The sequence below is a fragment of the Tachysurus fulvidraco genome, chromosome 21 (assembly GCF_022655615.1).
Source record: "Tachysurus fulvidraco isolate hzauxx_2018 chromosome 21, HZAU_PFXX_2.0, whole genome shotgun sequence".
In the NCBI taxonomy this organism is placed as follows: Eukaryota; Metazoa; Chordata; class Actinopteri; order Siluriformes; family Bagridae; genus Tachysurus; species Tachysurus fulvidraco.
In genome coordinates, this window is record NC_062538.1 from 6,954,969 (window position 1) to 6,972,982 (window position 18,014).

General features: G+C 35.2%; 2 protein-coding genes across 2 annotated transcripts; one reads left to right on the plus strand and one right to left on the minus strand.

The window, feature by feature from the left end:
- Nucleotides 1-28: 28 nt before the first annotated feature.
- On the minus strand, nt 29-1,463 carry LOC113649388 (claudin-like protein ZF-A89). Its single transcript, XM_047805672.1, has one exon. It carries the CDS (start codon nt 1,382-1,384, stop codon nt 740-742), a length of 645 nt encoding a protein of 214 aa, XP_047661628.1. The 5' UTR covers nt 1,385-1,463; the 3' UTR covers nt 29-739.
- An 8,747-nt stretch (nt 1,464-10,210) lies between these two features.
- Nucleotides 10,211-16,760, plus strand: LOC113643632 (claudin-3-like). The gene is made up of 2 exons (XM_027147984.2): nt 10,211-10,895; nt 15,637-16,760. The coding sequence occupies exons 1-2, from the start codon at nt 10,419-10,421 to the stop codon at nt 16,285-16,287; spliced, it is 1,128 nt and encodes a 375-aa protein (XP_027003785.2). The 5' UTR covers nt 10,211-10,418; the 3' UTR covers nt 16,288-16,760.
- Nucleotides 16,761-18,014: the final 1,254 nt, after the last annotated feature.

The following is an 18,014-nucleotide window of genomic DNA, read 5'->3' on the forward strand; positions in this document are numbered from 1 at the left end:
TGAAAAAGCATAAGACAAGTCCAAGAGATTGTATTCAAGATGTGCTCTATTTTACAACACAACAGAAAGATTATGACACAACAAAAAGATTGATTGATTTACTTATTTACTGGAAAGTTTTAAAAAAAACTTTAAATAAAATTTTTTGTCCCTAATACATACTGTAGTTGCCTGATAAATTAAAAGCTTTTGATTTCATTTCATTTATATGTTATGCAGTTACATGTTAAAGAACCTGTAGTCTTTTTCAACAGAGCCACACCTGAACTGGATTGTCAAGGTAATCGTCTTCCTTTGGAAAGCTTTCAAGTCTGTATAACAAATAAAGTGTTGACAACTACAACGCATTATTCAAATTAATCCAAATACATGATTAAAAACTAAAGAAAGTAAAAACAAAGGTCCATCTGAAACATATGAATTTTCATTTTAATCTTTAGTTTTGTTTTGATACCTGATAAAAAAAATTTAAGATATATGCTGTACAATATATTTATTTACAAAACCATGGATTCCTTAAAATGTGAAGAATAAAGAAAAACTGAATTGAAAACTGATTCTAGATTTTATACTCGATCACAAAATACATCAAATTAAGAAAAACTTTGGCAGAACATTGTGCAGTAGCATCTAATGCATGTTGTATAAAGCAAAAACAATGCATCAAGTCCTTTTGTCCATCAAGTCCTTTTGACAACTGCTCAGTACATGTACAGGTAAGATAAGCTGTTTGACCTTCTTAAACGTAGTCCTTGTTGGAGGGTGCAGAGGCCTGGGAGCGAGAAGGAGCGTTGTATTTGGCTGTGTATGGGGTTTTCTCATCACGTGGGCAGCTGGTGCACAACAGACCTCCTCCGATGATCAGCAGAGCAGCAGCTCCCCAGCCGATGAACAGGGATGCACCTAATTCTCTCTTCTGCGCTTGGTTTACCAGTGGGTTGTAGAAATCCCTGATGATGGTTTGGGCAGTCCAGCACACAGGGATGAGACACAATACACCAGAAATAATGAAGATAACACCCGCTGCCACAGCAACCTTTGCTTTGGACTGTTCATCCTCTATGCAGTTGGTGCACTTTCCTCCAGCCATGGCCAGCAGGATGCCCATGATGCCCACCACTACGGAGATGACTGTGAGAGCACGGGCGGCTTGGAGATCCGAGCTCAGCGCCAGCATAGAGTCGTACACCTTGCACTGCATTTGCCCTGTGCTCTGAACCACACAGTTCATCCATATGCCTTCCCATTGGATCTGCGATGTGACAATGTTGTTGCCAATGAAAGCCGTGACCCTCCACATAGGGAGAGCACAGACGATTATAACACCAATCCAGCCGATGACACCCAGGGCGGCGCCCAGCATCTGCATCCCTGCCGATACCATTTTGCTGTCCTTCTCTTCTCTTCCTTTTACGCTGTTTTGCAGAGCTCGGTGGTTTCTGGGCAAGTTTCTGACAAACACAGTAAGAGCAGACACTATAATAGTGTCTGATAGGGGGTGGGGTTTGTGACACAGGCACCACCTCACAACCCGCTCGGCTGGTTTGGCTTATTTGTCTTGATCATGTTTAGGAAGAGACGGCCCACTGTGACATTCTGACTCACCCGCTAACATTTTACCTGCTTTAAACAAATTACCAACATGTAGCCTTGTATAGTCACATCCTCTTCACTGATGATCTCGATCTTTTTTACATCAGAAACTGAGTGTATGACTCATAAGAATTTTGGTGTTGTAAGCGAAAGAATTAGTAATTTAAAAAACAAAAAACATTTTAAAAAATGCAAATATTCCCAAACAAAATAGATCATGGTAGTACATTTAACCTTTTTATCAGTTCTGTTAGATAGAAAAGCAGTTTAAACAAATTAACTGAAGGACCGAGTTTCTATTTACTAAATCTCTTGCTTTATTCCATCAGACAATGGCTACAAATTAATAAAAGCCACATGTGAATCTAGACCAGACTACATTTTGAGGAACCCTTTAAACTTTACAACCTCGCCAACAATGTCTGCCTTTATTTGGCAAAAACCTAACTAAAAGCCTTTAGGCCTTAAATGCATTGCGAATACAAAGGTGTGTCTGTTATTGTATGGCTATGCTTTCAGCTCATAAAAAAGTGTGCAGAGAAGCGAAACCTCCAAAAACTCCAAGTAAGATGTATTAACCTGAGATACATTAACCTTATATACATATATATATATATATATATATATATATATATATATATATATATATATATATATATATATATATATATATATATATATAATTATTTTCCAAATAATATAACTTTTTAAAATAAAATTCTATATTTATATTATATATGAGTTCCAAATTCAATGGATGATATATCTTTGGGTATTTGACAATCACATTTTTAAGAGACAAAAGGTTTTTCCATAAAAAATTACTGGTGTGCATGTGGTAATGTTGATTGCATAAACTATATACTTATATTGTTATATGCTACATAGTATGTTATTCTAAAAATCACACATTCAACATTTAGATTTAAACAAACACAGATGTATATTCCTTCAGATCAGTCATCAGTGCCTGGGAGAACTTTTCTCGTTCTCATCACATTCCGAATAATGCCTCATAAAGGCAGTGAGGAAATAATGGGAAATGATTTTTAAAAAGCAACTACCGTCGGAAAAGCTTCTGAATTCGGAAAGAAAAAGATGCCAACATTCCATGCGACTGAGTGTACTTTTTGTCCCTGCATTACTTAAAATGGGGGAGGGACAGGTGCAACAATCCTGTGGAAACGCAATCTGGCTCGACCAGTTTTTAAAAGTGCCTTCAAGTGAACGTTGACATGATGTGCCTAAGCATGACTAAATGCCAAGTCCTGTGTTTTGATTAAATAGGGACCTGCTTTGCCCCACATTTTCCAAATAAGCTTCGAATCGTTGTGGGTGTGGTCTTTTTACTCTGTTGTTGTTTATGGCTGAAAAACTGTAGACAGGATAATATGTTAAACAGTGTTTTTATTTTACAAAGTGATTCCACTGATTAAACCTATGCACTATTTAGTAGTGGTGTTTATTATATAAAAACCACTAACTATTTCAGTAAGGAACAGCACACTACTAGCATTTAATCTTATATCTGTGCTTGAGAGAATTATGTTATTGCTTGGAAAAAAAAGTTGTTTATAGGAAGATCTGCAGAAGCAATCAGCTTTTATACTTTGGTTAAGATACGGTTGAGCTTAGGTAGAAAATGGTCCAATTGCAAGAATTTCAAGCCAATTGTGAGCCATCCAGAGACATAACTAGGTATGTGGGCACTGACAGATTGTTAGTTTTGAAATGTTTTAATTTATTCCTTTTAGGTAGTTTATGTCCAGCTTTCAAATTCATGCAGTGAGGTTACCTGAGCAGGTTAGCCCACCAGCTCCTTTATTGAATATAAACAATAACCTAACGTCAGTCCTATTTGAAGAAGTTGTTGTATTTTTTAATGTTGATGGCATGTCATGTGCACAGTGGTGCAAAAAACAAAAATGAAAAAAAAAAAAATTGTGAGTGGGCAGAAATGTGGGCAAAAATGAGAATCAGAGGAGAGCAACCAGGTTGCAAGAGTAACTCAATAAAAACTCATATTTTCTCAATAAAATTGAGAAAAAAATAAACAGAAAAGCATCACAGAACGCACAACATTCTGAAACTATAAGGATGAACTACAACAGCAAAAGACAACATTGATGTTTTCATCTGATTATGGTAATCTGAAGCAACATTGGGCACAGTTTCACTAAAACTAGACAGTATTAGATTGGGAAAAATGGTGACATTTTTGCTTAGTTTAGGTGAGCTATTGGCCATCCTAGTTATAGCTCTGGTCCCTACTATAAGCTGACACTCTTAAGCAACGTAAAGCAAAAATTTCTATACCCCAGTCCATTTAATGACTAAGATATATTTTTTACTATGCTGGGGCAGTTGAGGTTATTTGTGGCAAGTCAAACATAGGCCAGTTTGTTGTTGTCACAAAAGATGATAGCAGTCGATAGTGAAAGCATCATTTATTTAGATAGTTGTTATGTCATATGGCTATAGTGTGTTGAGAAAACACTGATTGTGTTTAAACTTAGGAAGGGGGCTTTTAACGGAAAGCATCTAATGTGTGTAGGTACTTGTATGGTTGTATATGTAATCAAAAAGCCCTCGTAAAAAGGCATTATTGATAATAAGAATAATGCCTTTAATAAAAAAATTAGCTGTAACTTGTAACATTTTACTACTGACTACATCAATAATATTATGTTTTCTTATGGGTTTTTATATGTGGTGACTTTTGATAAATAGATTTTACTCTAAATCAAATCCATCGTATCAATCATATCATAACTAGTGTCACATCCCAAGTGTATTTTTGCTTTGCTTTTAACGATCCTGGGATAGGTTCAAGATCCACCACACCCTTGAACAGGTTAAACAGGACACTAAAAATTACTGAAAGTATGATTGACTATTGTTTCTTCTACACTTCTTTTTATCCATACACACAAGAGATGATCTGAAAGAAAGAACAATCTCTTTCATGTAATGTTACTGCAGTACTGTCGTTGTCAAAGTGGGGTCCATGAAGCATATGTAGATGGCCTGCAATTTTTAAAATGCTGTTATTGTGGAGAAAATCCAATATTATTTAAGTTATTATATTTATCATTTATTTCCTAACTGTATTAGTATGTTTGTCTGATCACTAGAATCAATTGAAATCTCAAAAACACAAAAGCAATAAAACAAAGCAAGTTCAAGAATAAAAATCTATATGGCAAAAAAAAAAAAAAAAAGTCACAGCATAAATGTCCAACATGTTTAAACAAAATACTGACATAAAACATTCCTGGCGATGTACACAAATCCCTATTAACAGAATCTATAGTGGCCAACAGAATTCAATTAGTCATCACACTGCTGTAACATCACTTTCTTGCTGCACAGAGTTTGTTGCTAAATGATAAAAATACTGTATATCAACATGTGCCAGTTTCTTGGAAGCACACTATGTAGACAGTTAGTGTAGAGTGAAATGGTACTAGGGAGTGACTGTAAACTCAGACAAACTTTTCCAGATCATTGTACTAGTACAAAATTAAAGAAAAAACAAAACAGAACAAAAAAATTCAAACAAAAAACAAAAACATTATTTTATGAAATAATACACTCTTTGTAAACGTCATAAAAATGTCATAAAAGCAATTTTTATAGTCATTTAGATGAATGACAACAGTGATCCAGCACTAAGAAAAGTATAAAGCATCATGCAGGGCTGTCAAGTATCACACATTGAGAGTGACAGTTACACATTTGGGTCTTTTGTCAGGCTCTCCCACCACATTGTATTTCTCACACAGAAAAACTTTTTGACTATTTATTTATGGAAATGTCATGCTTGCCGGTCTTCAAAACTTGAGAGCCCTGCATTGTGTAAGATATTAATCTTACATTAATCTTCGTATTAAGCATCATGTGTTGCTCACATTTTTATTGATAGATTAGAGACACTAATGTAAACTAGATTGAGATGAATTTAACACTAAAAGTTTTTTTTTTTTTTTTTTTAAAAATCACATTTATTCCTCATAATTTTTTTATGGCAGGAATGACTTAATGTGGACATAATCGTTGCACGTTTTGAGTAGCTATCCTAAATAGTGAAACGCCATTACAATTGCGAAAACAAAATCTAACTGGGCGACGTGTGCATATCACATGCGCATGCGCACTATAGATTCGGCAGCAACAAGCATCACATGCGCACTGCGAAACGAGTTCAACGGACATCTAAAGCGAGTTTATAAAACAGCCAATCAACAATCAGCACTTTCAAACAGACCTATCACAGACCTTCACTGGCCAACGACCAATCTACGCATATAATATTTTGTAAACCGGTTGAACATAAAAGAGAATGTCTACATAACACTTAAAAAGCTCCGAAAGTATCTGAAAGTAGAATTTAAACCATATAGTATATATATATATATATATATATATATATATATATATATATATATATATATATAATCCATAGGCTAAGATGTTTTTTTTTATGACATTTTCTTTTCTTTTTGATAACTGTTTGATAATCTTTTCACCTAATCATGTAATATGTCAGAAAGCATAAATGACTATGAAGAAGACATCATCAGAGATTTCGCGCATGCCGCGGCTGCTTTGAACTGAGAAAACATGACGTCAAACCTCTGTGAAGATTGTTGAATACCTCGCGAGCGACTCATTTTACAGTTCGAGTCTTCACCTTTATAGACTTATTGAACGTCAGGAACCGACTGCAAAAATCCACAAGCTCAGTCACCAAGACTATGAATCACTCAATATTTAGAAGTATTTAATAATAAATATACAGGGTGTTTTATCTTAAATAAACACTACAGCATGAGAAATTTAATAAATCTGTATCACGAGTGTGATCTGGAGCTTTTTCACCGACCTTCAGGTTTCTTTTTATGTCAGTTGTTTTATGCAAACGACGCACTGAGCTTTTTTGCATAACATTTCAAAGTCTGCATTGAATTTCACCGACACATTTGATGTGCACATAAAAGTTTTATTATTTTCATAATACCTGAATACCTGTGATCCGTTCCAAACTACATACATACTAACAGTGGAATATATCTTTACACCATTGATATTGTTATTATGGCTCGGGCTGCTACTTATGTGGTTTGGGATACAACTTACTGGTTCTAGAATGTGCGCGCGCAGCAGTGAGATTAAACCGCACAACCTGCACCATATCACTGAAAAGATGATCTACTGGCTCTCAGGAATCTCCGTTCGTGTCACAGTTGAAGAATGGGTGGTGTACAGCAATGAGCCACTCCCTAATATCCTGAAACAGGTGCAATGGGATATATGTGTGTGTGTGTGTGTGTGTGTGTGTGTGTGTGTGTGTGTGTGTGTGTGTGTGTGTGTGTGTGTGTGTGTGTGTGTGTGTGTGTGTGAACCCAAACGTGTATGAATATATTTGGAAAAACGAAACGCCATGTTCAGAGAGTCACAGGATCTAATGAAATACAGATTCTGATGCACATAAGATGCACACGTTAGTCGTAGTGATTAAACAGACTTTTTTTTAGATCAATCATCGGAAACAGAGTAAATATTTAAACAAGTTAGCTTTGTAAAAATGATCCAGCACTGCCGTCTCTGGCCGTTTTGAGTGCACAAACACCTGATTTTCAACTGTTTCGCAGACTACTTATTTACATGGTTAGGTGCGACAACACCCTGGTTAGTTCATGCGCATGCGCGGAGGTGACATTCGAGCAGAAAATTTGAGCAAACAGAAACTCGCTAGACTACTTTATCACGTAGGTCACGGAACAGAAACCACACACACACACACACACACACACACACACACACACACACACACACACACACACACACACACACACACACACACACACACACACACAAACACACAGACAGAGCCATTGATCAGATATGAACAGACAGCATGTAGTTTCAGTCTCTCCTGACTGAGAAAAAACACCCTCACTGAAGAAAATATAATTTTAAAAAATAAAAAAATCTAACTGAAGATGAAATGTTAATGCTAAAGATTAATAGACAGGTCACCCAGAATGGCTTTTACCTAAAAAACCTCAAATGAATTCAATTAATATTAAGTTGACATTATTTGACTGAGATCAGTTATACAGCAGATTACTCAAGGTACATTCTTTTCAAGTGAAATGACATGTAACTCGCAGTGATAGACCTTTAGGACCTGTTTTAGTGTCTGAAACGTTATCCTTATGTCTGGAATTTAAAGATACATAAGGGCTGTATAATAAGTTATCTTTACATTACAAACTGAAGAGTAGTGTGTGAAATATATGGACAAGTCAATTTTATAGTTTTAAATGCTGTATGCAGGTAGGTGCTTTAAAGGAAGTAGATTTTAGATTTTAGATTTACAAGAAGTATATATACAGGGCAAGCTGGTTTTGTGGTTGGAACATTTGCATCACACGTCCATGGTCTGTTTAAACCTCAACCCTGTGCGCAGAGTCGGTTTGGTTAGTTACTCAGTTTCATCATTTAGTTTCATCAACCAGTCCAAATATATGTATTAAAGACAGATTGGCATGTTTAACTTGTCTGTAGTGTGTAAATCTTGTGTGACTGTGCTCTCTGTGTTGCTGGCATCCCTTCCAGGGTGCCAACACAGAAAATGGATGGTGCAGGAAATAGATGGTGCATGCACTTCAATTGATTAATCTCCATATCTATAATACACTTTCTTTGGAAGAAATGCTCAGAAACCATTGTGAGGGATATTTAGCAGCATCTGTCACTAAAATGATTTGACAGGTGACTAGATGTGATTTGAATTAAGAGATGGGTAAATAGCATAAGAAATCTTAGAAAAGAAGAAATATATTTTATTTAAAATATATCTACAACTTATTGTGCTTTTTAAATGGCGATATTCTAATTCTACTAATGAGTACACAGTATTTCTGCAGTAAGGATACATCATGCTAAATTTCTCAGCTTGCTATTGTGTTGGACCTGGTTTCAGTTCCTCCTTTACTGGTACATAATCAGTTTTTAATCTGACATAATGCGCAATGCAAATATCTAATGGTTTGCATTCTGCCAGACTCAAGATAAAGCTAATTTGAAAGGTTAAATGTTATCAGAATTTGTAAATGTTTAGTTTGTCCTTACATGAATATAGTGCAAATAGTACAACATGTAAGCAAATATGAGAGATAAAAATAAAAAAAATTAATTCATTTATTTTCCATAAAAAGGTATTTCTTTTCAGGGTCAACATGAAAGAAACTATATATATTTTATGCTTTTATGTGTTTCTGTAAGCTCACATATTAGGATATTTTGGGTAATTACTGGCCATTTATTCTAATGAAATTAGATTAATATCATTAATTTAATATTTTAAAATCAATCATGGTTATACATTTATTGTGCTCTAGCACTTTGCAGGACAAACCATAAATAAATAAATATAGATTATTTCTAATCTATCATCTGTATTGTCTTGTAAAGTCTGTTTTATCTTGTCTTGTATAGTCCAAGCTAAATGTACAGTATGGTGTTATTTATGTCTGTACTTTTGAGAGTCAAAAACAGCTGGAACCAAATTCCTTGTGTGTGTGTCTTGGCCAATAAACACACTTGGCCAATAAACCTGATTCTAATTCTGAAATAAACAAACAAATAAATGAATAAATAAAAATGACCATAACATATCTGCATGAGTTTATATATTGCATTGCCATGATCAGATGATTGCTTGAATGAGGTAGGTTCTCCTAAATAAATGCTCAGTGAGTGTGAATTGAGTGGGGGACAGACGAGGTAATTTGAGATATTTCTACAAATGTGGATAGACTGTACACGGTGCCCAATTTAGTTCAAGCTGACAGAAAGTCTGCAGTAACTCAGATATCCACTCTGTACTATTGCAGTGAGCAGAAAAGCGTTTCAGAATTGACAACACATTGAATCTTCAGGAAGAACAGCAGATGACCATGTATGAAAAATAACATTAAATGCTTAAATGAATATTCTGAATTAATTTAAGTGAATGTGAAATGATTGAAAGTGTATTGAAGGTGTTGTTTAAATGTCTTTAATGTTTAACTGAATTTTGCAACAGAAGTATTTTGGAGAAGCCTGCTTCTCAAAACATGGCCATAAATGGCTGTGCACATAATACTCATCTTTATAGAGATGATTCATTCCCCTCCTAGTTTTTATGGTCTGGTTTAAAAGTGCTTTATATTCTGTACTTGTAGACTAGATTTATGTAATTCTAATGATACTTCTAACAGTATGGCACTGACTCTAAATCTGTAATATTAACAGCTTCACAGCCTGTTTCTTTTGTTCAGTCCTAATAATAGTATTTGATTAAAGCTCAATAGTCAGGCAGGAAAGCAGAGAGAAATTTCCCAGAAGTGTTTTTTTATATGCCATCCAACACCGATGAGACTAGCTAACCATTAACCATCAGGTAATAAGCCAAACCTAAGCTGGTTGTTATCCTGCAGTTAATTTCAATAAACATTGTTGAAACTGTGCTATTGGCCATGGGATAATTTAAAGATCAGAACTGAAGAAGGTTGACCAATGCCAGAATGGTAGCTTATCATCTCTTATTTAGTTCAGTTTTTTTTTTTTACTCTAAGCATTATAAAGATTACAAGGGCAGGTCCATGCAGCCATATCACAAACCTCTCTTTCTGAACACAATATAACATAGTGAATCAGGACATGCTCCTAACTTCTGTTAGTTGTGTTGATACTCTAGGATTACTGACTTAATTTACTGAAAGGAGTTAAGAAAGAGTGATTAGTTGTAAGTTTACCAGAGAAACAAGGACACTATGGCTGCATTGGGGCTTGAGATTCTGGGAATATCTCTGTCTGTTCTCGGCTGGATCCTCAGCATTGTGTGCTGCACTCTTCCTATGTGGAGGGTCTCTGCATTCATTGGAAACAACATCATCACAGCTCAGGTTTACTGGGAGGGCATTTGGATGAGCTGTGTCTTTCAGAGTACCGGACAGATGCAGTGTAAAGTCTATGACTCCATTCTGGCTCTCCCTCAGGACCTGCAGGCTGCTCGAGCTCTGACCGTAGTTGCCATTGTTCTGGGCATCCTGGCTCTTCTGGTGTCCATTGTGGGAGCTAAGTGCACCAACTGCATCGAGGATGAGGCTGCCAAAGCCCGTGTGATGATCATTTCTGGTGTCACCTTCATAACTGCAGCCTTCACACAACTCATCCCCGTGTCTTGGTCAGCAAATACCATTGTTCGGGAATTCTACAGTCCAATTGTGCCTGAGGCCCAGAAAATGGAGATTGGTGCCTCACTGTATTTGGGCTGGGGTGCTGCAGCCATGTTTCTGGTTGGAGGCTCAATTTTGTGTTGCAGCTGCCCACCTACAGATAGGGAAATGAAATACGTTCCTGCAGGTCGCGTGGCTTATACCATGACTAACCGCTCAGTGGCTCCCAGCTCTTACAGCAGGAAAGACTATGTCTGAAGGCATCTCAGCAGCTTCAGAGAGCATTAGAGGCATAAGAGCACAGATGCCTCAAGCTGGACATGCTTTACCTGGAGTGTGTTAATACATTACACATGCCAATACACGGACATCTACAGGACAGGCTGAAATGAATATTTATTTTTGTTTTATTTTGTTCTTTTTGTTTAATATGCATTATTAAAATGTATTTAAACATTATACTGTACAATATATCTCAGTATCAATTTAGACACAGGGAAAGTTTACAAAAAATAGGCCCTTGGACTATTGATATTGTGATCGGTTGTAAAAATAAAATAGTTTCCAGAGTTATCAATTTTAGGCGTTTATTATTTAGTAAACATAATTGACTGTTTTTGCCGTTGTGATGACATGATAATCAATATCTAAGAATGAATCTTTGAATGTACTACCAAGCAAAGAAGATTAAGTTTGTGAATTATTAAAATCTATACATGACTAAATACAACTTTCAATATTTTATCTTAAACTCCATTACATGTATAATTTTTAATTATGCCAGGCATTTAAATACATAAAATGCTCATATTAACAATTACTATATAACATATTTTGTATATTTATTATTTAATATAGTATTTTGCAATAATATAAGTCATATTGAGAGTTAAATAAACTAAAATATTCTCTATACCTAACATAACATTTTAACAGAGATAAAATCATAATCTATCATCATAACAAATCTGTCTTTTTTTTCTTCCTATTCACATTTTGCTAAAATGTTTAACAATTCACAGTATTACTGGCATAGCTCTATCAAATTATAATTATATGAATATACAGAAATTTCCCCATTGTGGGATGAATAAAGGTATATCTTATATGTAATGTATAACCTGCAAAAGACGCCACTGGTTTCTCTGCCATTAAATTAGCTAGTTAGCATTGCATCGAGGAACTGTAAAATAGCTAGCTAATAGCTCCATGAAATATGATGTTTTACACGTATATCTTGCCATAAGATATGGATTCTCATCCATCAAAAGAAGCTAAATCTAAGTAACTTTATCAGGTTTTCAGTTTTGTATTACAAAAAGGTCTGAAAGAACCTAGATTGTTTATATTGACAGTTATGTCATTTGGCTGGTGCTTTTATCCACTGTGACTTACAATTCAGACTGTTTGAACTGAGCAGAGGATTATGGAGCTAAACATTATAACACAGATCGTATCCTCAAACCAACCCGCTGTAAACAACACTAGGTTGTCGGTTGCTATTTTGCACTATCTACACAGCTGCACAGTACATTCATTAAAGCAACAAATTAAATGGTAATAAATACATATGTTGTTAAACACATGCAGTTGTACATAACCTTTTAATGTTTGTAGAGTTTGTTGCAGGACGAAATTAAGTTGGTGAACATTACATTATTCTGAATGTTCACAAAGATTCAAATTTATCCAAGATCGGGAACAGTTTGAGTATGAAGTGTGTATAGATTTAATTTTTTGAATGTTAAGCTTTAGTCAAGTTATTATTGGATAGCTGCATGTCCTAATGAAATGGACATTAGTGTAATCATTTCAGTTTTTATTACCGTCAATGTGGCAGTGGTGCTTCTGTGCCACATTTAGAAAAGAGGCAGTGATAGAGGTTGGTGTAGGTATTTTTTTATTTTTATTTATTTATTTATTTATTTTTATCTTTTGGAAGTAAGCAGATTTTAAAAAAGCTCAAACTTTACATGTGGTTGAGATACAAATAGTCACTTAAGGAAGTCTATCCAAATATCAGACTGGCCCCACCTTTTAATCATAAGTGATTTATGCATTTCCTTTTAGCACAGAGGTCATGATACCATAAAATGGCTAAACAAATCTCTCAAAGATTCCTGAACTTTTATGGCATTTGTATTTTTGAACTTTTATGGCATTTGCACTTCTTCTTTGACTTGTACATTGACAATTTTGTGGTGATATACAGTACTTCATCCTTATAAAATAATGATTGTATGATCATAAAACAGTTTAAATGTGAATATTAGGCATCTGTCACATAATCTCTTGACAAAACAAATGTACACTATTGGTGTGTACAATGAGATGACATAATAGATGGGCATGTCTGTATAAACAGATACATTTTCAGCCATATTAATATTAGTGAAGTTTTATTATAAACAGTAGTCACTGTAACCCTGAGACACACAACAGGTTCAAGCACTTTGTGTTCTTTGGATGAAAAATGAGACTTCTCCTTAAGCTACACAACAAGTTGCTCTAATTTTCACTTCTTTGTCTTCTTCTTCTTCTTCTTCTTCTTCTTCTTCTTCTTCTTCTTCTTCTTCTTCTTCTTCTTCTTCTTATTATTATTATTATTATTATTATTATTATTATTAGTGTGTACATTCTGCAAAACAGTAATTGTTGGATATTTACATGTCTCCATTAGAATAATTGGGAATAATATGGTTTGCAAAAATCGCAAGTCATGAACAAACCTCTACATGTGCAAGAACATTGGCATGAGTCATTGCTGAATTTCATGCACATGTAAGAAATGGCACAGTTTCCATGGCACAGATAAATACATGCATTGTTCCTGTCAGTATTTTTGACTCAGGTTCTGTTACAGTGAATTTTCAGTGTAGTCAGAATTAATCATTTGTAGTATTTCAAAGAAAATGTTTCTCATATAAGTATTTACACCCTGTCAGTCTGAATGAAAGGAGTGAAAATGAATGCCAAGGAGCATATTCATTCTTATTCATAACATAGTAATAGGGTGTAAAATTATTTTGAATATCTTGGATATCCCAATATGTACCCAGAAAACTGACAGGACAGAAAACAAGACAGAAGCTGGTGAGGGAAACCATATCAAGGCAAGTAATCACACTCAATGTGTTACAGAGTACAGTAACTGAGAGTGGAGTGAAAGTGTAACAGTCAACATATTTAAAAGCCAATTTAGAAACCACTGATCAAGAAGTGCTATACTGTATAAGTGAAAGATCCAGTGAAGATCTGCGTTTTTTTTTGTGTGTGTGTGATGAGTTTCAAAGCATGGTGGAAACATAACACAGACCATACCTAACTATTATGATGTTTAAACTTATTTCCAGTGGTGGCAGCATCATGGTCTGAAGAATTTTTCATGTTTTTGCTTCTGGTCTAAATAGAAGGAAAATTGGATGGAGCAAAATACAAGGTTGTTATTAGACTGTCTGCTAAAACTTGCTAAAACTGCACTTCTCAATGTTCCCAAACACAAGGCCAAAGCATTGCTGGAGCAGTAAAAAATAACAAAGTGAATGTTCTACAATGTTGAAGTCAAAGTCCAGATCTGTGACAATGTTAAACATTACTGTCAATATACAACATCTAAACCAACGTGGAGCAATCTACTGGTAGGAAAAGATGAATATCACTCACAAACAGCTTGCAAACTGGCAGAAATTTACCTCAAAGGTCATACCACTTCAGTAAATGTCACTAGATTCACCTGGATTAGAAGCATTGCTTACATAGCTAGTATTTTTATTTATTGTAATCCAATATGCTCTTATAGTAAAAAACAAACAAAACCAGCTTAGTATTGCTAAGTATTGCTTGTAATCCAGGTGAATCTAATTACATTTACTGAGGTTGAATATGTTTGTAGGACACAGTAGTTGTAAATATTTATATTAACCACAATGATCATTTCATAAAACCTGGAGCTGTTACTTACCAGACTATTTATTTAACTTACTTGTCAACTAGATCTGTGACTGATCTCTGAATTGTGTTAACAAGTTTTATCTCTCTATTATTGGTTTAAAACCATTTATTGATATTTTTGTATTAACCACTGACAAAAACATGGTAAACAGCAAATATTTGGTTCCCAAGCAAGCATTATGACATTTTTTAATTATAGTTGGATCATTTTGAGTCATTTTTGAGGGCTGGAAATTGTACTGGAAATTTTGCTAAAATGAGATAGATTTGAACTCGGATCTGCACTGCAAGTAAAGTACAAACCAGTTACTTGTGCAAGAAATTCACACGTTTGTGAGACTCGTGGCGTTGTGGTTTTACATTACCAATGCAATGCAAGCAAAGTTTTGCACTTTAGGGTGCTGTTTGGCTAAAGTTTGACATAGCATGCTAATCTTAAAAGTCTTGGAACTGAATTGTCTAAACACAATAAAAATGATTGTTTTAAAACCATTTACGGCTTTTTATAGCTGACTGAAGCAAATACATAACAATGGTTTTATTTACCCTTTCAGCATGAAGCAGCTAATTGTTTTTATTCCAATGTCAAAAATCCTGGTTTTACTGAGCAATTGAAAAAGACCTGTCTACATCCTTCCTCCCAGATAGACAGGTGATACTCTGTGTATGAAACCAGCAGCCTACTGCCTCTTTGTATGATGTCATCACAGTAAGAACTGCCTCCTCCCTCCTCACACACTGCTTTGGGAATATAAAAGGAGCTTGTTTTCCCTTCAGTATCACCATTTCGTATAACCACACAAAGAGATTGGTTTGGTTTTTGACTTTTTGCCTTTTTTTTGTATCGTCACAGCCAGAGCACCTGCAACTCATCATGTCAATGGGAATGGAAATTGGGGGCATTGCCCTAGGTTTACTGGGCTGGATCATATCTATTATAACCTGCGCTCTGCCAATGTGGAGGGTCACAGCTTTTATTGGAGCTAACATTGTCACAGCACAAATCATCTGGGAAGGCATCTGGATGACTTGTGTGGTTCAGAGCACTGGACAGATGCAGTGTAAAGTGTATGACTCCATGCTGGCTCTTCCTCAAGACCTTCAGGCGGCCCGAGCTATGTGCATCATCTCCATCATTCTGGGTGTTCTGGCTTTAATGATCTCTATCATGGGTGCAAAGTGCACCAACTGCATTGAGGATGAGGCATCCAAGGCAAAGGTCATGATTGTCTCTGGCATCTGTTTCATTATTTCTGGCCTCCTGACACTTATCCCAGTGTCCTGGTCCTCCAGCACCATTGTTCAGGATTTCTACAACCCGTTGGTGCCATCCGCTCAGCGCAGGGAGTTGGGAGCATCGCTGTACATAGGCTTTGGGGCTGCTACCCTTCTGATCTTCGGAGGAGCGTTGCTATGCTGCAGCTGTCCACCACGCGAGGCCAGGTACAAGCCACCCAAAAAATCCTATACTGCTCCTCGCTCCACTAGTGCCTATGGGAAGGACTATGTGTGAAATTCTTTAAAAGACAGGTACAGATTTAATGAAGGAAGACAAAGAATTTTCCAAGTAGACTCCGACATGAAGGGCTCTGTTATGCTGTTCATATTTGCTTTGTGCTCTGTTTGCTCTGTGTGTTTGGAGTTGCTTTTAAGACTTTACCTGCTGAATGAAAATTTGCAATATGAACTGGTGGTTTGAATGGCTGTAGTTACATTTTTATACATGTTTTTGTCTTTCCTTTACAAAACCCTGTTATAATTTTTAGACTCAGGAAGAAAGGACACACTGCTTTTTTACATGTATTTGTTTATGAAAATCAGACCAGGGATAGAAACTGAAGACTCGCATGATGATGGTGATGACTGAAACCTATATTATTTCAGATTTCTTCCTTAAACATCAAACATATAAATGTACTTGTGTTTGTATTTAAATTTGAAGCTTACTTTTTTTTACTTCTAAAAAATAAATCATATATTAAAACACCTGAGGAGTACAGTTGAAATGGCCGATGATATTTACTCTGTGTTTTGTAACAACAAAAGAAGACAGACTGCTTTGTGTTGTGATGAAAACAAATAAAGAATTCTTCACCACACAGAGCTTTTAAAAGCAGAATTGTTTGCCAGAGGTGGTGCTTAATGAATTACACCAAAGCTTTTAGGAAAAAGACAAAGAGAAAGAAAAAGATGTCTACGTAGTATCTGATGGGATTCTCATTTAAAGAATCAGTTAAAAAAACACTTTGTTGTGCAATATCATACTGACTGAAAAGTCCTTTATCGCTTAAGTTAAATGCAACAAGCTGGTGTGATGAAGAGTTTCTGTTTCCACTCCAATGATGATTATTAATTATGTTCCACATGTCCAGACATTTAATTCTGCTTTGTTTGATAATAATTTGCTTGTTAGTATATGTTATTATATGCTTCAGTAGGAATGACGCATCATACATTTTATCCATTTATTTGTAAATTTAAGATTAATGAACATCCATGAGACAGGTTAGTTCCTCTTTTCACAAACAGTCTTTTCCGTAATAGTCTCTCTTTTCTTGTCTTCTTTTGAAGACAGTTTGTCATGTAACCAAGGAACCAGAAAGTCCAAAGTGCCCTGTCTGGACTCACCCACTGTGGAAAATGTACTAATACTAGAGAATCCTTCCACTAGCGCGAAATAAAAAGATTTACTGTATCAAATATAATATGGTTTTCTTTGTTAAAAATGCATTTATTACTAGCTGTAGATTATGTAAAGAGTTTAAATATGAGTCCCTATAGATATAATAAACACCTGTGAATTGAAATTCAATCAGAATTACTGTTAGAGCTGCTGTTATAGAAAACTCAAACCAACTTCAGATTTGAGTCAAGGCTGTGGTGTAAAAACATTTTTCAAGACATATCATAAAACAGGCATCCTGTCAAACTCACAATCCTGCATCACAAATTACATTTCACATATCTTTAGATTTATTTTTATTGATCTTTATAATTCTTTGCCATATAATTTTAATATTTTTTATAGCTGAAGCCTGTAGAAAGTAATACAGTAACTCTCTTTCCTGCATGACTACTGAATATGTATTATTTAACTGAACATTTTAAATTTACTTTTTTGTTGCTGAAAGAAAACAAAAACAAACTATCCAAATTATGAGTAATAAGATTTTTGAGCAACTGATAATAAATGTCAGAATGTCCACTACAGTTATTTAAAATGGTTTGTATCCACAAGAT

Bases quoted from the DNA above. Each gene is read 5' to 3' on its own strand.
- LOC113649388 (XM_047805672.1), bottom strand. From the start codon at position 1,384: ATGGTATCGGCAGGGATGCAGATGCTGGGCGCCGCCCTGGGTGTCATC.
- LOC113643632 (XM_027147984.2), top strand. From the start codon at position 10,419: ATGGCTGCATTGGGGCTTGAGATTCTGGGAATATCTCTGTCTGTTCTC. The intron at 10,896-15,636 runs ATTGGTGCCTCA...CAGCCAGAGCAC, and splicing joins CTGAGGCCCAGAAAATGGAG to CTGCAACTCATCATGTCAAT.